The sequence below is a fragment of the Lagenorhynchus albirostris genome, chromosome 7 (genome assembly GCF_949774975.1).
Source record: "Lagenorhynchus albirostris chromosome 7, mLagAlb1.1, whole genome shotgun sequence".
NCBI classification, from domain to species: Eukaryota; Metazoa; Chordata; class Mammalia; order Artiodactyla; family Delphinidae; genus Lagenorhynchus; species Lagenorhynchus albirostris.
Window position 1 is genome coordinate 12746283 of NC_083101.1, and position 23702 is coordinate 12769984.

A 23702-nucleotide genomic window follows, 5' to 3' on the forward strand; every position below is an offset into this window, starting at 1 on the left:
ACCCGATACACAGAGCACACGCTCCACTGGTGCTGGCCCACGTTGGTGCTACAGCTGATCTGATGAATGACAGCAGCTGAGATGTACTGTGCACCTACTGCGCGTGCAAGACACTGCTGTAAACACTTTACACGAGTGATCTTATTTATGAGACACGTGGGGTAAATGATGCTATTGTCCCATTTTGCAGGGGAAAAACTGAGGCACAGAAAGGTGGAGGCACGGCCCTTGGTCCCCGGCTGGTACAGGCGAGCTGAGATTTGAGGACTGGCCTCTCTGATCCTAGAACCTGGCGCTTCTGCATTCTGTGACCCTGCTCCGTACTCCTCCCCTTTGGGTGGGTTACTTCAGTGGCGCCACAGCCCAGTTATTTAGAACCGTTTTTCACCTTCCTCTCTGTTTGGGTGTGAAGGGAAAGAAGGGTGCCTGGGTACCTGCAGGCTTCAAGCCGTAGCAGATCTCAGTGTAAAACCTCCGATCGTAGGTGTCGCAGTAATGCCAGTGCTCAGCGTCATACTGCAGCCCGTCGGAGAAGGTGTATGTGCCCTGGAAGGTAAGGAGCACACGCACAGGTCTGAGGAGCCCACAGCCCACTTGCCAAGAAGGACGAAAGTCAAGGGAAGGGGTGGCTTTTCCATTGCCGTGGAAAAGAAGTGATAAGTATCACAGCTATCACAGCTGCGGTGATTAGGAGGAGTGGTTAGGAAGTCCTGGCACCCAAAATATGCAACTCAAAATATGCAATGCTGTATATTTAATAGGGTTGATTCAATGAAAGTCGGTGAGATAGTACATGAAAAGCATTTGCCATAGGGCTGGCATATGGTAAACAGTCAATAAACGTTACTATTATTCTTTTATTATTATCACGGCTTGAAAGTTCAGAGCCCTCAGTCATGGCTCTTTGTCCAAACATGTACATTCAGCTTTTGCTGCCTTAGTGCTAAAGGAAGCCTCAGGATGTAGACATCGCATTGGCCTGGGCATCAGGAAGCATGGGTGGAAATTCCAATACTATTAATTCACTGGGTGACCTTGGGTAAGTCACATCCCCTTCCTGGGGCTTAGATTCTCCAAGCTGTAAAGCGAGGAGTGTTTCTTAACCTTTTTTTAGGTCATGAGCCAGCCCCTGTACACACCCATAATCCCACGAAAGTTACAGATCCTTTCTCTGGAGAAATTATAGTCACATGTACACAGAAGCTTTTGTATATAAATTGGGAGATTTCATTGACTCCCTGAATTCTACTTGTAGCCCACAAATCCCAGGCTAAGAACTGACTTAGATGATTTATCATGATAGTAATGGTGGAGTTAACATTTATTGAGTGCCTACTGTGTGCCAGGTACTGAGCAGAGTGCTCACATATATTGCCTCATTTATTCTCATAACCACCCTAGGAGATGCCTAGTACTCTCATGGCCGGTGGAATCATGGTCCCCCAAAGATGTCCACGTCTAATCATTGAACCTATGAATGTGTTCACTTTACATGGCAAAAGGGACTTTGAAGATGTGATTAAGTCAAGGATCTTGAAGTGGGGAGATTATCCTGGATTATCTAGGTGGGCCCAGTGTAATCACAGGGGTCCTTATAAGAGGGAGGCAAGAGGGTCAGAGTGAGAGAAGACGAGGTGATGATAAAAGCAGAGGGAGAGGAGATGTGATGATGGAAGTGAAGGTCAGAGGGATGCATGGCCACGAGCCAAGGAATGCAGGCAACTTCTAGAAGCTGGAAAAGGCAAGGAAGTGGATCCTCCCACAGAGCCTCCAGAAGGAATGCAGCACTGCTGACCTATTGTAGACTTCTGCTGTCCAGAACCATAAGATAATAAGTTTCTGTTGTTTGAAGGCACTGAGTTTATAGTAATTTGTTACAGCAGCAATATGATACTAATACAACCATTGTTCCAGTTTATAGACAAGAAACATGAGTCTCAGAAAGGGGAGGTCATGGGCCCAAGGTCACACAGTTGGTGGCATAATAGGATTCAAATTCATCACGGCCTGTCCAGGAGCCCTTCTGGATCCAGAGGGAGAGGATTCCAGAGCCCTGAAGATCAAGAGGAGGGAGAAAAGGGCAGCAGAGGGGGAGGGCAGGGTGCGTGTCAGGGGGGCTCTTCCTGTCCGAGGCTTTCCCCTCTGCAGACTCCCTCCCCAGCTGATTACCTTTACAACCAATCCTTTCTCCCAAATGGCATCATATCGGCTCCCACCGGGGAAGTACAAGGTTCCTTGGCCATGAAACATGCCGTCCTTCATTTCCCCAACATACTTTGTTTCGGTAGGGAGGATGTATTCGGCTTCACCCTCCATCCTGTAAGGACAAAGGGAAGTCACTGAGCCCTCATGGCAGCTGGAGGATCAGAGCAGGCGGGTGCAGGAGAGCCAGCAGGAACCTCAGGGTCCTTGGACATTACTGTCCCAGCAATATTCTGTTCAGAAACAAAATGTTTGTTTCCCTCAAAGCTCAAAAGTAAGAGGGGCTGTGTGTCCAAGGGGATGCAGGGTTTGGTCTATTTGTTCTCCCTCTCTCTCAGGTAGGGACTGTCCTGGAGTTTACACTGCCCCTGGAAGCCCCCCTTGGGAGGCCCAGAGAGGGGAACAATGTGTCCAAAGCCACACAGTAAGCACTGTGAAGCAGAGATGGGGGCCAGGTTTCCTGGTAGCTGATGCTGGGTCTTCCCCGTCCCCCACAACCAGCCTACCCCTGCCCATTGCGCCGTAAGTAGGAAACTGGGAAAAGTGCGAAATTTAGATAGGAAACAGGAATTCGAATCCTACTTCACCATGCTCTAGATGTATCATCTTGGAGACTTTCCTAAATCTCTCTGTTTTCCCTCCTTCCTTTGTTCCTTCCTTTTTTCCAAGAAATATTTACAGAACACCTGCTATATTCCAGGTGCCTTGCTGAGTCTAGTCTGTTGGATACAATACTACAGACACAACAGTGACCAAGGTAGATGCAGTCCTTGTCCTCGGGGAGCTCACAGGTCAGTGGGGGACACAGTTTAGCAGTTATATAATGCGTGGTCAGTGCCATGTAGAAGACAGGCCCCCACCTGAGCACGGGGCAGGGAACCAGCTGGACCACTTACTTCACGTGTGAAATGGCTGAGATTAATGCCCAAGATTAACCCAGATACTGGTAACAGTTTTCCTAGTAAAGGGCCTGACATATAGTGAGTGCTTAAGAAATATGCTTTCATTCATTCCTTCATTCCTTCTCCATTCTTCCCCACTAGCTGGAATTTACCTCTCCTAGCTCTGAACTTCTTTGTGGTTTTGTTTGTACCTCCGTTGGATGCCTTGTACTTTCTGCGTTGCATCGTAATTACATACCTCATCTCCCCTATTTAATCAAAGCTTCTTGAGAGGAAGACCTTGGTATCCTCAGCTCCCAGAATTATGTTTTTTTAAATAGGTGCTCGTGAGCATCTACTAAGTAAGGAACGAAGGAAACAGAAGGGCCAGTGGACTTCCTGAGTGGATGACAGAAGTTGCCGCTGTGACAGAGGCCCCAAGCAGGAGAGCGCTGTGGTTAAGTCACAGCTTCTGAGCCGGGCAGGCCTGGAGTCCAGACCTGGCTCCACCTCTCCATGCCCGTGTGACCTTGTGTGACCTCCACCTTTCTAAGCCTGAGTTCCTCATCTGTAAAATAGGGATAATGATGACACCCCTGCCAAGTTGTTGCGCTAATGGCTATGAAGCTATCATAGAATGCCTGACGTATAGAAGAGCTTAAAAACTATTTTGCTTTTACTTTGCTGCAAGACACAGAAGGAAAGAGAACTCCTGTTCTTCTTTTTTATTTCTTTAAAATTTTTTTTTGGCTGCATTGGGTCTTAGTTGTGGCACGTGGGATCTTCGTTGAGGCATGCGAGATCTTTCGTTACTAGCGTGCGGGCTTCTCTCTAGTTGCGGTGTGCGGGCTCCAGGGCGCGTGGGCACTGTAGTTGTGGCACCCGGTTCCAGAGTGCGTGGGCTCTGTAGTTTGTACCGCGCAGGCTCTCTAGTTGAGGCGTGCAGCTCAGTAGTTGTGGCACGCGGGCTTAGTTGCCCCGCGGCACGTGGGATCTTAGTTCCCTGACCAGGAATTGAACCCACGTCCCCTGCGTTGTAAGGCGATTCTTTACCACTGGGCCACCAGGGAAGTCCCTCCTCTTCTTCTTTCCTCTACCTCTTTGCTTGAGATCACATCTGTCATTTCTAAACATAGTCTCCATCTAAGCCCTTCTCTGAGATTTGGCATCTCCCCTCTTATTATTTTTTTTTACTGCAACTTGGACACTATTATTCAGACCACCTACAGACATCTCCAGCCCACCCCAAATAGAACTCATCCTCTCCGCCCCCAAAGCAGCCGAATCTTCCAAGTTCAAAGCCTGGAGGTGGGCTCTGGGCTGGGATTGGAAGCAGTCTCTGAGTGGGACCAGGAGCCAACCAGTTGCCAACTCCTGGCAATGAAATCGCCCAACTTCTAAATTTTTCTCTTTCCTGCAGCCCCACTGCCTCTGCCTTGGACCAGAGACCTGGTGCCTCTTACCGAGACAGTGGCAATGGGCTCTGACCTGATCTCCCCACCTCCGTTCTGCTTCCTTCCGTCCCTCTTTCCATCCTTCCCTTCCTCCTCTCCCTCTCCTTCCCTTCCGTTTTTTCTTTTATTCATTCAAGGTGAAAAGCCTTCATTTTTTATATGTATTTTTTTGGCCATACCATGCAGCAAGTGGGATCTTAGTTGCCCCACCAGGGATCGAACCCACGCCCCCTGCATGGGAGTGCGGAGTCTTAACCACTGGACCACCAGGGAAGTCCTGAAATGCCTTCATTTTAAATTCAAAGTAAATTAGAAAGAACAAAGAGAGCTACTTTATAATGAAGACATCAATCCTTAACAAGGATATATGACCATATCTCAAATATTATTCATTCATTCATTCTCTTATTCATTCATGTGGCTAACATTAACTGAGTGTGTGCTAGACAGATGTACTATGAGGAGGGATACAGAGATGAAATAAATTAGATTTCCTAATGCCCAGCACTACCAAGGGTCTAACAGTGGCTCTTCCCACCCACAGAATTGTGCATTGTGTTCAAATCTCTCTAAGTAAGAGCACAGCCCCCCTGTCTAGCTTGGGCTCCCACTCTCCTCCAGGCACATTCTACACTCCACCCAAACTGAACTGCCTGCTCTTTCCCTTATAAGCCCTCTGAGCTATTGCTCATGCTGTTCCCTTTGCCTGGAAGCATTCTTCACCTTGCATCTCCACCCACCTAGATCCTACTCAACCTTCAGGGCCCATTTCAAATATTGTCTCCTCCATGAAGTCTTCCAGGACTGCTCCAACTAGATGCATCCTCTACAGGGGCTCAGCAGCAGGGGTCTATAGTAGAAAGCACATGGGCTCTGAAGTCAGATCTGGTTTTCATCTCTGCTCTGTCAAATGCCAACTAGGTGACTTTGAGCACATTATATAATTACCTTGTGCCTCACTTTTCCCATCCGTATAATGGGGATGATTATATCTATCTCATAGGGTTGCTACGAGGAGGGAAATATTCAAGCAAAGCCACTATCTGAAATTATCTTCTCATTTATCTGTTTGTTGGCAGTATACCAACTAGACGATACGCTTCACAAGAGCAAGAATCTTGACATTTTTAATATTCTTATCCCTATATCTAAGACTGGCATTTAGCAAACACACATATATACGGGTATACATGGAATGGATGTATCTCAGCTCTGCTGTTTATTAGATATGCGTCCTTGAGCAAGTTACTTCACTTCTCTGGATCTCATTTTCCTGAACTGTAAAATGGGAATAAACGTTCCTATCTGAAAGGGTTGTCCTGAAGTTTAAAAGGCATAAAGTTTGTGAACGTGTCTGGTACAAAGTCCTTTGCAGAGGCAAAAAGACCGCCGGCTTTTCCCAGTCACGGATGTTCAAGACATAGTGAATCAAACGAGGTCCTTACCTCCCATCTACAAATTCCCCAATATATTGACTCCCAGTGTACTCCATGGCGCCTGCCTCTAGTTTCCAGCCGTTGGGAGCCCAGAGTCTCGGTGTTTCCCGCCTCACTATGACAACCAGAAGCGATAGGCGGAACCGAGGCGAAGCCCCACCCCCAGGGTCCGCGGAACTTCCTGGCTCTGCGCATGCTCTGTGGCTCGCTGTTGGGCAGAGCAGTGCGCCTGCGTGCCGCCGCTGCGCATGTGCAGACGCTACGTGGCCCACGGCAGTCGGAAGGGGAGTTCAAGGAGACGTGGGCGACGCGGCAGCGGGCACCTCCTCGGGGTCGGGGCTACCGCCGTCATGCCCGGGATAGTGGAGCTGCCCACTCTGGAGGACCTGAAAGTGCAGGAGGTGAGGCTTGTCCGGAGGATAGGCAAGCGGGGCACAGGGCTACAGCTTCCCGGGCCTGGGCCCAGCCCTGCTTGCACTCCGCGGACCCTGGGCCCCGGATCCCCCATCCCCACCCCATGCCCCCAACACTTACACAGGTTGACCCTCGGAGGCCTCCTGGTCAGCTCGGGGAGACCCATCCCTAAGTAGCTCGAGAACTTTCCTCCCCTTCCCCGCAGCAACCTGCGTCTCCTTTACGTGAATAATAGTACTTTTTATTAAGCACCAACCAGGGTCACTTTACTTACTTCATGTCACTTAATACTCAAACCTCCTTGCTAAGTGAGTGTACAGCCCCGGGTGCTCCAGTCGAGGGAGAGAGAGTCACCTTAAAGTAGCATCGTCGGTGCAGAGTGCATTGGAGTGGAGCTAGGAAGCCGCAGAAAAAGGAGATGATATTGGAGAGTGAATTTGCTAACAGCCTGGGAAAGTGTTTGGTAATAGGACATTTAAAGCATTCATTTATTCAAGAGCTCTCATTTGAATAATTACCCACACACTGGAAAATGAGAGAGATAGTCCCTGTCCTCATAGAGTTTATAATCTAATAGGGAGACAGAAACATAAAGAGGCAATTACAGTACAGTGTAGTTAGTGCTATGAGAAGTGAAGACCGATAATACTAATTACAGCAGACATGATCAGGCCTTTTCTAGATGTCAGGCAGGTTGCTAATTACAGACATTAATTCATCCTTCCAGCAACACTGTAAGGAAGGGTATAATCGATCTCTCCATGTTACAAGATAAGGAAACAGGTCCTGAGAGAAGTGATTTGTCCAAGGTCACATGGTAAAGCTGGCATGTGAACCCAGGTCTGATTTTAAAACCCATGCTTTTAAACTACCATATTATGGGCAAAAGCTCAAAAGAGCGAGAAGGCTTAGCAGAACCTTTTGTATTTTGTGTTTTGCTTTTTGACATGACTCTTTTGTTGGTGGAAAGCAACAGTTGCTGAGCTGGGAGAGGTACCTTGGGCTGAGGCAGGGCTGGAAGTGACTTTCACAAGGCCAGACTGAGCAGTTTGGACTTCATCCTGTAAGTGAGGTGGTGGGGAGAGGTGGAAGATTTTAAGGCAAAAAAAGTGCCAGGACAGGACTGGATAATGAGGCTACACTGGAGGAGAGGGAGGGGAAGATGAAAAATTACATGCCAAAAATTATATCCCAGGCCCTGCGTTAAGTGTTTTACCTGCATTATTTCACTTCATCTTATATGCCTGTGAGAATGGCAACTATTATTATATTATTTTAATTATTATAATAAAGTGACATGTACCAAAAGTTGGGGGTGGGGACGTGTGGGTACTGCCAACAGACAGTTTGTTTCTTGCCCGACTGAAGCTGGGTTAAGACTTTGAGCTGCTGTGTTTTTCACTGGCGCTTTAATTTGGTTCAGCAGTCATCTGAGGTTCTGCTTCTTGCACGTGTTCTATTTCTGGAATAAATTTGCCTTTAGAGTTTACACAGTTGAACTGAGGAACAGATAATTACATAAATAGCTAAAATACAAAACCAAGTATGATTAAATGCTACAGAAGAGGGGCAGACGTGGTTTAAGAAAAAAGGGTAGGATTTGAAGTTGTATCTAAATTCTAGGCCTAACCGGTTACCTCAATGAGTCACTTTTCCCATTTGCAGACACAGTTATTTTATCTGTAAGTTCTCTGAGGCTATGAAGGGAACAGAGAAAGCACTTCTTGGGTATAATGTAAGACTTGGCTAAATGTCATTTGAAGAATGGCATTTACAGGCAGAGATGGAGAGAAGAACTTTCTAAACAAAGCAGGATCTGAGCAAAGGTAAGCAGGTGAGGCCAAAAATGGGTTCCAGGAAAGTGAGTTCAGTGTCCTAGGGGACAGCCAGTACCTTTTTAAAGTCTGGTGGGTGAGAAGGCCGGAAGGATAGTTGGGATCCGAAGGGTTTGAATACTTAAGTAGAAACTTAGGCCTTATTCTGCGGTTAAGCCTGAATCCTTCAAGGGTTTTGTTGCTAATTTGTTTTAATAACAGAGTAAAATAAGAATTGTCTTTTAGGACAGCAGCTCGGTGAAGAATGGTTGGAAGAGAGGAATAAGAAAAGCAGGATACCAATAACTGAGGAAGATATTATTGACCCCAGCATGATTGGTGACTGTGCTTACAGAGAGGAAAGAATGCATTTATCTAGAATTGATCCGACTTAGCAATGACTTAGATATCAGAGGCAGCAAAGGTTGAGGAATCGGTGTCAGATTTGCAACTTGACAGAACTGGGGAAGCCAGAAGGAGTGGGTTTGAGAAGCAAGTTAAACCCATTTTGGACCTCATTGACCTTCGAGTTATATGACACATGCCTATGGAAAAATAGTCAGAAGCTTTGGGCAGGAAAATCCTTGTACACATTAACGATTTTGAGTAAAAATAATGGCCAATATTTATGATGTGCTTCTATGTGCTAGGCACTGTTCTTCATATCTTTAATGTGTGTTAACCCTGACAACAGTTCTATCAACTAAGTACTATCATCCCCCATTTTACATAAATTAAGCAAAATACAAAACCTAGTATAAATTAAGTACTACAAAAAAAAAGGTGCAGATCTGGTTTAAGGAAGAGAGAACAGGACTAGAAGACTGCTCGTAGATTGTGGGACTTTTTCTGCCTCTGTTTCCGCACCTGCAGACCATCTAAACCTGCTGTGCAGTGAGGCTGTTATGAGGACAGATGAGGAAGGGCATTGAAATTCTGTGTTCTTTGAGACAAAGGGAGCTGAATGAATCTGAGAGGGTATTCACAGTAAGCAGCTGTGAAAGGCTGTGGCTTCTGTTGGAACTTGTCAGTATTAGTGGAGAAGCAGGTGAGGGGTGGTGGTGACATCTGAAGTTCTTTGCCTCCTCAGTGATGCAATGGGGAGAGGCCTGATTGGAGGTCACACTTTCTGGTGCTAGTTCTGCACTTGCCACTGACTTGCTGTGCCATCTCGAGCACATTGCTCCTTTTCCTTAGGAAATAAATTCAGTGAGTGGTTCTCAACCTTGATTTCCCTGTGACAGGGCGTGTTTTATGTGCTCAACAACATGGGCATAACCTAGATTGGGATAAGACCTCTACACTTGTGGGGAAGTAAAGCAAAGAAAGCCATAGGCTTTTGGGGGTGTGATAGCTGTGAAGGCATCGGAGTAATTAAATCAGCCATTTAAAGATGTTTTAAGACATTTGACAAGGAAATAAATGCAGCTAACTTAATTTTTTAAATATATTAAGCTTTAAAAAAAGTTTGCGTCTTGATTTTTCAGTCTCCCAGCTCTTTACAAGTAATATAGCAAGCAAACGTGTACCACTCAATTAACGTAAGTAAACTATTATCAAAAACTCGAATACAAAATTTTACAGATTTTTAAATGAGCATATTAGAATTGTCATGGCAAATTTCACTTACATCCTAAGTTTACCTTTGCTTTGATAATTAGAACAGTTGTAATATTAGTAGTCATAGTCATAACTTTATTCTTCTCTTCCTATAGTGTGTAGATGAATTATCTCTTCATCTTTCCTTGCCTTTTATCTTATTAAAAATATTAATAATTTAACCTAAGCTGTGTGAAATTCCTGAAAAATGAAATTATAAAATTTTTATTGTTATAAAAATAATAATTATAAAATTATTCTCATGTAAAAGTTCTTAATACATATTTGCAGATCAAATCCAGGGGTATCTTAAGGCATAATGCACTAGGACAAACTAGATTTTATTCTAGGTACAATGGGTCAGTTTTAGAAAATCTGTTAATACTCTACATTACATTTATAGATGAATGAAAAAGAAACCTGAAAATTTCAGTCTTTCCTGGTGGAGGAAACAACAGTGCAACAAAGCCATTTATGGTTAGAAAGAAACTTCCCTAATGAGGAACGTCCAACAAGTATATCCCAGACACCAACAGCCAATATCATACCAAACTACTTTAAAGTTTAGAACAAGGCAAGGACGCCTACTGCCATTGCTGTTTGTCTGTATCATCCTGGGAAGTTTTGGTCAGAGCATTAACATAGGGAAAGAGAAGAAGAAGGAAAAAAAGATATAAGTATCAGAGAGGAAGGGAGGCAGTTTTTATTTGTAAATGGAAGCTTTTCTCTTAATCCTCTTGAGTTTCCTATTAGAACTGAGAAGAGTTCAGTAGACTGTGGTTACAGAGAAGATACAGTGTAAAAACAAGCAGTAACCAACTTGAAAATCTAAGGGGAAAATGTCCCATTTAGATAGTATCCAAAATGTGAGAATACTGAGGAATAAACAAGAAATATGCAAGTTTCCTGTATGAAGGAAACTGTAATTTTGCCCAAAGAAAGTGAGAATGAGCTAAATAAATGGAGAGACATACTGGGTTCTGGATGAGAAGGCATCATGCATGTATTCGTAACTCTCTTGTAACTGTTACCCCCTGCTGCTGGCACAGAGTGAGTGCTTGGCAGCTACTTGTGCTGGGGCGCCGTTCTGGGTGCTTGGTGGACCATGGTAAACACCACCTTAATTAGTTTAACTTAGGGAGAATGGACATCTTTACAGTAGTCGACCTCTGTTAAAAACAAAATGCCAGGGCTTCCCTGGTGGCGCAGTGGTTGAGAGTCCGCCTGCCGATGCAGGGGACACGGGTTCGTGCCCCGGTCCGGGAAGATCCCACATGCCGCGGAGCGGCTGGGCCCGTGAGCCATGGCCGCTGAGCCTGCGCGTCCGGAGCCTGTGCTCCGCAACGGGAGGGGCCACAGCAGTGAGAGGCCCGCGTACCGGAAAAAAAAACAAACAAAAAAACCCAAAATGCCTACCCTCTTGGAGCTTACGTTCCAGTGGTCGCAGAGTGACCACTGGTGCTAGCTTATCTAAGATGATTAGGGAACGGCTGAGATAAAATGTGAGCAGAGACCCAATAGTGTAACAGTGCCCTTTCCTTTCTAATTTGTTGTATAACTAGACTTAGTACAATTCCAATGGGATTATTGGAGCAAGGGTGTTCATGTGTAAGAACAGCCAGAACGGTTTTGAAAAGGATGAATAGTGAGGAGGATGGTCTTCCCAGACAACGAACAGTAATTCAAACATTGTGGTATCGGCACAGGAAGAGGTGGTACAGAAAAGAGGCTAGCAGGACCCCTGCTGCAGCAGCTGCTAGACAGGCTCTGGACTGTACCGTGAGCTGGCTGTAGCTACACTGTGCTTCTCAAGAAAATGTGCTGGGGTGCAAGTGAGTGAGACTGACACTGTCGTAGGGATGGCTGCCTTGGATATACTCTATAATTTTAAAAAGTTCACAGATTTGGTTCTTTATTATTAATAATAACTTGCTAAGCTAGATGCTCTTACTCATCCCTTCCAGTCTCTAATCTTCTGTGAGTCTGTCATCTTCTGGGAATCTTATATATCCTCCACTGTTACTTTTATTCCTGGAGAGGAGACTTGTCAGTGCTCCTCAGGGTTGGTTCCTCCCCGTACATCCCAGAAGCCTCCATCTTCCTTCAGAGCTCCACTTTCTCTCTCATAAAGATCTAAGGATTCCATTCGGGCTGCCATTTCCTTATGTGTAAAATGGGGATGGGGATGGTAATATCAGCCTGATGAGATTATTACGAAGGTGTGGAAAATCATCCATGTGAAAGAGCTCTGTGATCTCTGAAGCACCATAGATCATAAGGGATTATTACAGAGTCCCTTGTCTTTAGTGTTCTTGGCAAAGTCAGAACAGGGCTACCTTCATGTTCCCTCTATCTTGACCAGCATGAGGTGAGGTTAAAGAAGTGGTGTCCTGGTACAAATCTGGTCCTTCTCCTCTGTTCCTCTCCCCAGGTGAAAGTCAGTTCTTCTGTGCTGAAAGCTGCGGCCCATCACTACGGAGCTCAGTGCGATAAGCCCAACAAGGAGTTCATGCTCTGCCGGTGGGAAGAGAAGGACCCGAGGCGGTGTTTAGAGGAAAGCAAGCTTGTCAACCAGTGTGCCCTGGACTTCTTTAGGTAAGATCTTTTCACGTCAGTGCCCGCTGGTTGCAACATCAAGGTATATGTATCTCGGTGAACATCCAGCTAATTAAATGGAAGGATAAGTTTACTAATTTTAGTAGGGAATGGAAGGCTTTGCAGTCACATAGACCAAAGTAGAGCACACAATAAAGGAGAGTTCTTTTTGTTCTTTATTACTTGGCACTTTCTTTTTTTTTTAAAGTATAGTTGATATACAGTGTTGTGTTGGGACTTCCCTGGCGGTCCAGGGGTTAAGACTCCATGCTTCCAATGCAGGGGGCATGAGTTCCATCCCTGGTCGGGAAGCTAAGATCCCACATGCCATGTGGCCTAAATAAATAAATAAAATTACAATGTGTTAATTTCTGCTGTACAGCAAAGTGATTCAGTTATACACATATATATTCTTTTTCATATTCTTTTCCATATGGTTTATCACATGATATTAAATATAGTTCCCTGTGCTATACAGTAGGACCTTGTTGTTTATACATTCTATATATAATAGTTTGCATCTGCTAATCCCAAACTCCCAATCTTTCCCTCCCCCATCCCGCTTGGCAACTATAAGTTGGTTCTCTATATCTGTGAGTCTGTTTCTATTTTGTAGATAAGCTCATTTGTGTCATATTTTAGATTCTACATATAAGTGATATCATATGGTATTTGTCTTTCTCTTCCTGACTTACTCAGTATGATAATCTCTAGGTCCATCCATGTAGCTGCAAATGGCATTAGTTTATTCTTTTTTATGGCTGAGTACTATTCTATTGTGTGTGTGTGTGTGTGTGTGTGTGTGTGTGTGTGTGTAGACCACATCTTCCTTATTCATTCCTCTGTCAATGGACATTTAGGTCACTTCCATGTCTTGGCTATTGTAAATAGTGGCAAGTTCTTTAATCTCCATGAACCCCAACTTCCAAATTGTAGAGTAATACCTATCATAAGATTGTTGTGAGAAATTTGAAAAGGCACATAAAAACAGCTTAGCACAGGGCTTGCTTATAGGCATTTACTAGATTGTTATCATTATCATTACTACAGAACACACAGTTATGATGGAAAGGAAAGGTGTTCAGAGTCAAGTGTTGAGGTAGGCCACTGTACTTGATATAAGTAAAAAAAATCCAAATTATAATTGTGGAAAAATGTTTTAACCACATTAGTCAGAACTCTATTAAAAAGGACAGAAACTCAACTCAGAGGGAATTGGCTCATGTCACTGTAAAGTCCAGAAATAGGACTGGCAGGACTGGATTCAAGGGCTTAAATAATTTCACACCTACTTGGTATCTTTTGGCTTCACCTCTTATCCCCCACCGCCAGTTTCTTAGTCCTGCTTTCTCTGTCAAATTCATTTTCAAAGAGACCCTCTCCTTGCTTTAGCAGCAATGGCCACCAGCCAGTCCAAGCTGCTGTGCTCCTTGCTTAGCAGACCCAGACAAAGAGTGCCACCCAGTAGCATGAGCAGTGGTCCCTGGACTGAGTCTCATTGGCCTGGCTGGTCAACTTCATGTGCATATCTTTGAATCAGTTGTGTTTCAGGAGATAAAATGCTGTGAGTGGTCAGGCCTAAAGTGGGGAGTAGACTTAGATTCATCTAAATCACATTGCCGAGCGATAGGGAGGGGTTGTTCCCCAAAGGAAAATTTGAAGGATGTTCCAGAAGAATAGAGAATGACTGCTGGCTAGGCAAAACCTTACAATGACGCTAGAGGAAAAAAAAATTGCTTCACACAATAGCTGCTTTCCTTCTTTCTTGCTTCTGCTGTCTTTGTCCACACGCAGAGATATTTTTGTGCTTAAAGTCATGGTGTGTGTACATTTGAAAATTCATTTTTTCACTTGAAACTATTGGAAACATTCTTTCAAGTTGCTCTGTCTTCATGATCATCATTTTTCATGGCTGTGTAATATTCCATCAGTAGATAAACCAGCCATAATTTTGTTATTAAACATCATTATTGATTGTTTTGGATAAATCTGCAGTGATTACATTTGTGTAGAGATCATTTTCATTTTATAATTAATTCCTTGGCATAAATTTCCCAGCAGTGAGATTATTCTTTAAAAGGCTTTGAACATGATTTATGGCTCTTGAATTACAGTTGGAAGTTGGGTCAGTTTATGCTGTCCTCAGCCTGTATCCTGGTATCCGTCTCCAGCATTGCATATTATTTAAATACTTGATAGGTACAAAGTGGTGTTTTACTCTTGCTTGAATTTGCATTGATTTGATTGCTAATAAGGTGGAATGTGTGTTCCTTTAAAATTTTTTTATTTTCTAAGAGAACTTTGGCAAAGTATTTTTCCTTTGACTCAGAGGGAGCATGTTTAAGTGGGAAATGTTTGGATTTCACAAGCTCCTGAGGTGCTGAACTAGCTTGCTGTAAGCACTAGTAGGTAATTGTCTATTAGTGTGGGTGCCAGGGTAACAGAGCCCAGAACATAGACCTAAGTACCAGAGTGATGGTTTGCAGCCTTTCTTCCGCTGCAGCATATTGGAGGAGTCCAAAACTCCAACTGGACACGGTTGCTCACCACCATCGCGATTCTTAAGTCGAAGCTAGGGGGGTGCAGTTTTGTGTACCGTAGAAATGCAGGTCGTTGAGGCTAGAGGTAACCCAGAAAAGCTCCCGAGGCTTTGACATTCCTTCTTCCTTCCTCTTAACACATCCCATCACCCCCAAGGCTATACTCAAAATACCTGCAAAGGGGGTTTCCCTGGTGGCACAGTGGTTGAGAGTCCGCCTGCCGTTGCAGGGGACGCGGGTTCGTGCCCCGGTCTGGGAAGATCCCACATGCCGCGGAGCGGCTGGGCCCGTGAACCATGGCCGCTGAGCCTGCGTGTCCGTCCGGAGCCTGTGCTCCGCAACGGGAGAGGTCACAACAGTGAGAGGCCCGCGTACCGCAAAAAAAATACCTGCAAAGGTATAAGAAACTGGTGCCCCTTGGTTGCCTCCCAGGAGGGGAACCGAGCAGGAATGGAAAGCCAGTTTTTCTTTATGTATTTCCTTCGGCCACCTCCGAGGTTCTTCCCGAGACGTGTTAAATACGATTCCTGTGTTGAGTGTAGCTAGATTCTTGGAGTGTGACAAGCAAATACTTCATTATTATTCCACCGGGGGAAGGAGGTGCTCCACGCTTCTTCCACTGCCTCAAATATGGCTTTAACATAAAATACCAGTATTTTATTCTCGTTTGACTTTGCATTTATTTGATTACTAGCAAAGCTGAATGGTGAGAGAAGGGGAATTTCGCAAAATAATGGAGGCTTATCCCTTTTATACACAAAAGTTAGTTTTTCTTCAGCCATTTCTGGTTACCACAAAATGAATTATATGCTATGTTGCTTCTTAACAGAGAGCAAATATAATTTAACTTTCTTCCTAATGACAAGGATTAATCTCTGTTCTTGTTCAGTGCCTGAATAGAATGAAGTCTTTTGAGCTTTGGAGGCGTGTAGGGCAGGTTGCCTCTATGCTGATCGGCCCCAGGATCAGAAGATCCTTGTTAGTTTGTGAATTTGCTTTTTATAGTCTGTCTCCTCCTTTGTCAATGTCACCTCTGACTTCTGTCAGCATGCCCATCTCTGAGTGTGCCTCCTTCTCTTCTAAATTTGCGAAGTGGGTAATCTTTAGATTGGATCTAAGAAGAATAAATAGGTCCCAAGTGAGGAGTTCTAAGTGAAATATATACGCCTTAGACCACAGTCTTTTGACATTTCTATTCATTTGTTTTTGCTACACAAAGAAATTAGGTCTTATTCCTCAGAAATCTTTTTTTACATATTGTTTCTCAGCCTGAGGCTCTCCAAGTGGTCTTGTAAGTGAGGTAAGCGTACTCCCGTACCTTTCAAAAAGCAAGGCTGTGTGTATGAGGTCTGCACCAAATTTTTCCCCACTTTTTTGTTTTTCATCGTTTTGCAAAGAGCTGCCCCTGATCAAGCCCTCTTTTCCAGGCAGATAAAGCAGCACTGTTCAGAGCCTTTTACAGAATACTGGACCTGCATCGATTACTCCGGCTTGCAGTTATTTCGTCGGTGTCGCAAACAGCAGGCGAAGTTTGACGAGTGTGTGTTGGACAAACTGGGCTGGGTGCGACCCGACTTGGGGGAGCTGTCAAAGGTAACACAGTTTCCTGCTGCTCCCTCCCTCCCTCCCTCCCTCCCTCCCTCCCTCCCTCCCTCCCTCTCTCTCTCTCTCTCTCTCTCTCTCTCTCTCTCTCTCTTTTGATGTGAGAAATCCAGACTGACCAGTCAGCTTCATTAGGGAGTGGTTATACACAGTCCAGAGGGAGTTTATTTAATAGAAGTGTTCCTTTAAATAGCTCGCCCAGCATGTGCAGATTAGTTTTGGATTAATTAGCTAACTCAAGAACAGAAGGGAGTAGATGAGGATAAACAAGATGTTAGGGGCACCGTCAGTTGAAAACATTGAGTTTATTGTGGGGAAATAGGTTTGAGGTGATGCCACATTTTTCAGGAACATACCTGAGATTAAAAAAAAAAAAAGTAATGCCTATAGTTTAAAAAGCTTGTTTTTCTGTTCTTTCTCCCATATTTCCTGTCTCAGTTGTGACACCACCATCTGTTGAACCCTCAGAGGGAGAAACCTGAATGTCTTGTTTCTTCACTTTGCACTCTTTCTTCCTTTATCCAGTCCTCAATCCCTGTAGCATCTCCTGGAATATTGTTTTGAATCCCCTCACTGTCCCCCACTTCCTGGACAGGAGTTCTTAACTGGGCTACATGCATTTCTGGGAGGGGAGGATGGATCACTATAGGCGTGATCTGTGTGGAAAATAAGTCAAATATCACTTTCCTTTAAAAAAAAAAAACTTTTCAAGGGGACTCCTATTTGCTTGCAAAACAAAGCATCCCCTGCATATCCTGACTCGCCACAGCCCTTTGTGATCTGACCCATCCCTGGCTGCTTAAGCATTGTCACCCTCCATGCCCTCTGGGAAGCATAGGTAGCAAGGCATGGAGGGAAGAACTCTGGTTTGAATGGAGACTGAGAGTGGATTTGAATGGTAGTTTCCTGACTTAATTGCTGTGGGTCCTTAAGCAGATTTCTTAACATTTCCTATCCTACCCCATTTATAAGATGGGACCAGTCTTAATTCCTGTTTTTCTGTGAGGATTAAGCTACGGAGCCTGTGTGAATCCCCAGCATAGCACCTGGCACATAGGTCCACAGTTAATGTTCGTTCCCTCCCTTTGTGTGTGGCATCTGTGGATAGTTGGTTCTTAAGCTTTTTGCCATAAGTAGAGGAATGGTTAAGCAATTTTTTTGTGTGTGTATCTGGCATATCTTTACTTCGGATATCTTCTTTGCTGCACCAAACACATTATTTTATTTATTTTTATTTAAAATAAATTTTTATTGGGCTTCCCTGGTGGCGCAGTGGTTGGGAGTCCACCTGCCGACGCAGGGGACACGGGTTCATGCCCCCGTCCGGGAAGATCCCACATGCCGCGGAGTGGCTAGGCCCGTGAGCCATGGTCGCTGAGCCTGCGCGTCCGGAGCCTGTGCTCCGCAACGGGAGAGGCCACAACAGTGAGAGGCCCGCGTACCGCAAAAAAAAAAAAAAAAATTATTGAAATATAGTTGATTTACAATGTTGTGTTACTTTCAGGTGTACAGTAAAGTGATTCAGAGATATATATATGTGTATATATATACACATATATATATATTTTTTACATTCACTTCATTATAGGTTATTACAAGATACTGAGTATAGTTCCTTGTGCTATACAGTAGGTCCTTGTTGGTTATTTATTTTATGTATATAGTAGTGTGTATATTTTAATTCCAGATGAACAGATTATTTTCAATAGTTGATAATTCTAAGCTGGAAAGTGGTGGAACTTTTACATAGAATCGAGAAAACTACCGTTTCTCATTTCTGTCTCACGAAAGGAGAATTTACAAATCATGTTGTTAAGAAAGCATTTTTATTCCTGAATCTTCGTAATAACATTTTTAAAAACCTATAAAAGGAAAACGTACTGTTATCTGAACTCTCTTCAAAAGTGTATTTCCTTAAGAGGATTCTCAGCGTTAGTTATACTTAAGTTCAGTATTCAGTCTCTTTCTAAGAAGGGTCATAATTGGCTGCACAAAGCCTCCATTTTAGCGTCATTCACTTGTGCATTCTGGTTCCACTGGCTTGCGCTTCCCTCCCGTTTGCCCCCAGTGAATTCATACTCACTCGTCCAGTCTCAGCTCAGGTGTCAGGTCTGTCTTTGAAGTTTCTGGCTCTCCTAGGCAGGATTGCTCTCTCTCACCCATAATTCCATTGTCCTAATAATATTAATATTGAAAATAACTAATGGAGCACCTGTTCCATACATCAGGTGCTTCATGTATATTACTCTAATAACCCTAGGAGCTACTACTAGCTCCGTTTTACAGATAGGAAATTGAAGGTTAAGTCAGGTGCCCAAGGTCATTTACCTAGTAATTAGTTTGACCACATGCTTCTGCTCCTTTTCTGTTTTGAGTGTGGTGCAGAAGAGGAAGTTGCTTTATTGTCCTTTCCCCAGTAATTTGTCCTTTAAAGGGGTCCTTTTATTTTTTCTAGATTTATTGCATAGACATCTTGAATTCCTTAAAGGAGCTTCAGATGCCAGCTGGAGGCATTTGGAATACTCTGTCAAGCAGTAAGGAACCATTAGTGATCTCTAATTATAGCAGAGAGATGAGAAAACTGTTTTAAAAGCAAATAAAAAACTATTCTGGACTTGTAGTCAGAAGACTGGGGTTCCAGCTCCAACTCTTGACATTTGCTGTGTCTTGATCTTAGACAAGCCAGCCATCTCTGCTCCTCTTCCGTGAACTCGAGATAATTATGCCTCAGAGGGTGGTTATAATAAGAATTATGTGACTGTGTCCATGAAAGCTCTGTTCACAATAGATGGTGTTTGCATTTGTACATCTGGGAAGACTGATCTGGTCACAGTATGTGGAGTGGCTTAGGAGGCCACCAGATAACAAGACTACTGATAACCACGGCCTTCTGTCTTTCTGCCTCTCTGGGCCTGTTTCCTCACCTTTAAAATGAGAACAATTTCTGCTGGGTTTCTGATGGAGACTTCTGTGGGTTTCAGTGGGTGTAAAACGCCATCCTCCTCTCTCCCTGGGACCCCAGTTGGCTCCCTCTCTCGCCTGGCCCATTGGCTCAGCGCCCCCGTCTAGCGTCTGCTCCTTCCGGCCTGGCCTGCAGACGTGAGTAAGTTACTTCCCTGCTCCAGTGGCACCTGTTGCCCTTGGGTTAAAATTCAAGCATCTTTGTGTGTCGTTCATCACCTGGCTTCCATATCTCAGTGTCGAGCATTCTGTGAGAGCACGGGCTTCGGAGCAGGCAGATCTCACTTCAGGTCCATCCACCGTTAGCTGGGGGGTCCCAGTGAACCTGCAGGTTGACCTCCGAGGAGTGTGAGAGTGAACTGGAGTAACGCGCTTGGCGTCACGTCTAACAACAGGATGTGCTTGGTGAGGGGCCGCCTCTCCCTGCGCTCTGCGCGCGGCCCGTGCTTCGGCTGCCCCAAGGCCGCGTCCCTGTCTCGGTGTGCACTGTGGGCTTCCTGGAAGGTCTTTTCCTCTCCAATCTTCCTGGTTGGCTCCTGCTCACCCTTCAAGAGGAAAGTAAACGTTGCCCCCTCAGAGCCAGGCCGAGGACCGTGGCCGTGTGGAGGAGGCCTTGCTGTCCTAGCGCTCATTCGTCTCTCGGTCACCGTGACCCGCTTAGGAAGGCCTGGGTGCTTTTCCGGGCTGACTCCTTCAATGAGGACAGTGTGAATCGTGCTCTCTTCCGTACCCCTAACTTCTTCCATGTGGAATGACACAAAGTAGGCCTTCTTCGATGTTTATTCAGGGTAAGTGTGATTTGCTAGGGCTCTATGGATGGGGAGTGACTGAGGCAGCCAGGGCGGAGAGGAGACCCCAGGAGGTGGGTTCATGCTCACAGCTTCTCCACCTGCCCCTCAGCTCTGCTTCTCCTCTTTTACCCGCTGCAGGTCACCAAAGTGAAAACAGATCGGCCTTTACCAGAGAATCCCTATGACTCAAGAGCAAGGCCAGAGCCCAGCCCTGAGACGGAAGGAGATCTGAAGCCCGCCAGACATGGCAGCCGCCTCTTTTTCTGGACCATGTGAAGATGGGTCCGTGGCCCACACCCAGTCATGCACCCAGGCAGCGGTGATGAAAACTCTCCTGTAGTTTCATCAGCCGATAGAGGGCTCTTTCCAGAATCACAAACATTAACAAAAACATTAATTTATGTGACTTGGCAGTTATTCTATACCGTTTCCTGCCCATTAAAAATTTTAAAGGAAACAGTTGTATTTTATTATGTTTTATATAACCTTTTGGCCTTTAAAGATGACTTCCCCTTGCTTTTTCTGCTTGTGGTCCTGCCTGTTCCGTTCTCTTTGCTTCAAGTAGGCATTTGCCAGTGTGGCAGGGGAGCCGTGTGGGATCACAGACAAATGGCTGTGTAAAGGAAAGCCTTTGTTACCTGAGACAGCGCCTCGGGGCCAGTGTGGGTTCACACATTTTGAAGTCTCAACTTTCTTTCTTCCCATCCAACCTCTCTGACAAATAGAGTTCCCTGAAGGTCACACAAGGGAAGCATCCAGGATAGGAGAAGTACAGAAACACGAGCCTCGTGACTCAGGCCATGGGCGGGGCTCCTGGCGTGGTCTTCTGCAGTCTCGCTCAAAGTTTCTTAAAGAACCAAACTTCCACCACTTCCCCTTGATATCCCATCCTCAAGCATTATAACCCAGATGTTTTTCCTGATAGACAAGGGAGTTGGAGACTGAGCTCCCAGCTCCAAAGCCAGGAAGTCGGGAGGTCTGAGTGTCAGTTCCAGCCTTGGGTGTGTTTCTTAACCTCTTGTGAGAGGTTGAATTTGAGGACAAACTAAAGGGAACGTGCTTATCTACCTCCTGGGCAGGTTAAAGCCGCAAGTATTTATAAAGCCCTTTGGTTCAAAGCACTGTTATGTCTTTCTTTTCCCTTTCATTCAATTCCTTTTTCACTACTAGGCTATTTCCTCTCCATCTGACTGGGGGTCACTTTACACCTTCTGGTCGTGGCCTTATATTGCATATGACCCTGCGTAAGTCTCAGCTCCCTGGGCCTTGCTTTCCCATTTGCAGAGCCCTGGAAAGCAGAGTTGTATGGAGTCTTTATAAAGGCCTTTCCAACTCCTAGACACTCGAAGTGGGGAGATTGCAGTGAGGCATTAGTCTGTTGCCCAAAGTGTTAGGACAGAACACAAAAGCATTGGAAGATGAGCCTTCCCCCCCACCCAGTTCTGACCCCTCATTTGGGAGCATTTTGGGTAAACCTTACTCGTCTGCAAAAGCTTGCCAGCCACCGTTGCCTTATTCTCCAATTTCAGAAGAAAAAGAATAGATTCTTAAATTTTTAAAACAGCTAAGGCAACACCCGTTAACCCCTTGCGGGCCCAGTCATTGGAAGTCATCCCTGGTGGGGAAAGTACAAGCAGGCCTGCAGATTTGTTCTTATGATAACCTCAGACTATGTGTTGCTTCCTAGGTTCTTTCTGCAAAGGAAGCTGGGACTTGCATCAGTAATAACAAATATTCATTGAGCCCTGTGCCTTGTGCCCAGTGCTTTACATGTGTCAACCCCTTCAATGCTCAGAGCCCTTTGAAAGAGTTTCTGATATGTCATTTCACAGGTGGAGGAGCTAACGCCTAGGGAGAGGTTAAGAAGCCCCATTCCTCCTTCCTATATGAAATAGTGGATGTGGGATACAAATGAAAATCGTCTGGTTCCAATGGCCGCATCCTTGTCCTTCAGAGTCATCAGTGGTTCTCAGTCTTGTCTGCACGTTGGAATTACTGGGAGGCCCTGAAATACTGATGTTGGGATCCTACCCCGGAGAGATTCTGATGTAATTTGTCTGCACTATGGCCAGGCCGTGGAGGTTTTGAAAGCTCCCCAGGTTGCTCTAAGGTGGAAACCAAGGTCTAGGGCCCCTAATTGATTGAAGCAGGTCCAAGAGGTTAAGTGCTAGTAGGTACGTGGCTGAGATTTAAACCCAGATACGCCTGATTCCAAAGCCCTTAGTCTTCCTTTGTTTTGATGCATACACATCACCTGAGGTCTTATTAAATGATTCTAATTCGATAGGTCTGGAGTGACATCTGAGATTTCTAGTAAGTTGTTGGTGCTGATGTTGCTGGTCCGTGGACCACACTTTGGGTAATGAGGGAATAAACCACCGTATCTGAGCGCAGGATCTATGATTAATCTATCTGGCTGCAGTGTCTAGCGCCAGGCCCTCCCTGGAAGTTAATTCACTTCTTTAGAATCAGAGCAACAAGTCTTGAACTGTTAATGGCTTCAAATTTGACTCTAGGATGTTTTAACTTTTGCCCAAGTTGGACAGAAGTTCTTGCCTTGCCTCCTCCTTGCTTTGAATTCCTTGAACGAAGAAATTCACTTTGGCTTTCCTGTGTTCTTGATGGAATCACACCACATCATAGCCTTCTAGGACTGAAGAGTCTTAAGTAAAGACAGAATTCCTAAAATCTCTCACCCCAGACGGGTTCACAATTTCAGTAGGTAAAAAGGTCACAGCACAATTTGAAAGCAGTCGGTGCGAAGAATCTCTGAGCAGGGCGTCAAATAATAGAAAGTCTTCCTGCTGGTTTGGCTTAAGAATAATGAGGCTGACTCCTCACATTCCCAAAGGAAAGTTATCTGTCCCCTTTCCTCCGCCAGGCCTGTTCCTGTCTTCCCTATCGGAGGGAATGGCGTCTCCATCCTTCCAGTGTCAAAACATGAGATGCTCCCGTGACTCCCGCGCACTGCTCTCCGTGTTCCAGTCCCACAGCAAGTCCTGTTGAGTTCCTTCTATAACCTTTCACGTCTGTTACTTCCTCTTTTATCTCAACTGTCACTGTCCTAGCCTGGTTTTGTTCCCCTTGCTTGGATTATCAACACCACTGCCTAACTGGTCTCCCACCGCCATCTCGCCATCCAGACCACGCCCCAACTTGCTGCCGTGCCTCTGCCCCTCGAAAACCTTCAGTGGCCCCTGAATGGCTGTTAACTAAAGCCCAGATCCTTACCGGCATCCTGACACGCTGTGATCTGCCCTCAGCCTGGCCCATTTCCTGTACCAGTATCTGACTCCTTGTCACAGACCCTACAGTCGCCCAAATGCCATCCCTCAAGAGTGTTTTCCAACTTCCAACTCTTCACTAATGCCGCCACCATCCACTTGCTGGGAAACAATCCTGCCCCCATCTCT

The 23702-nt window shown here is 45.1% G+C and overlaps 2 protein-coding genes across 2 annotated transcripts in view; one reads left to right on the forward strand and one right to left on the reverse strand.

The window, feature by feature from the left end:
* The window catches only part of MORN5 (MORN repeat containing 5), a 33421-nt gene extending 27370 nt beyond the window's left edge, over positions 1-6051 (reverse strand). Inside the window, exons 1-3 of the mRNA XM_060154430.1 lie at positions 5983-6051; positions 2170-2317; positions 435-546 (exon numbers count right to left, since the gene is read on the reverse strand). Coding sequence (XP_060010413.1) covers positions 435-546; positions 2170-2317; positions 5983-6029 — 307 coding nt within the window. The 5' untranslated portion in view covers positions 6030-6051. The remainder of the gene's footprint in view (positions 1-434; positions 547-2169; positions 2318-5982) is intronic.
* Positions 6052-6217: 166 nt separating this feature from the next.
* NDUFA8 (NADH:ubiquinone oxidoreductase subunit A8) lies at positions 6218-20746 on the forward strand. The gene is made up of 4 exons (XM_060154431.1): positions 6218-6374; positions 12232-12395; positions 16363-16528; positions 20428-20746. The coding sequence occupies exons 1-4, from the start codon at positions 6222-6224 to the stop codon at positions 20563-20565; spliced, it is 621 nt and encodes a 206-aa protein (XP_060010414.1). The 5' UTR covers positions 6218-6221; the 3' UTR covers positions 20566-20746.
* Positions 20747-23702: the final 2956 nt, after the last annotated feature.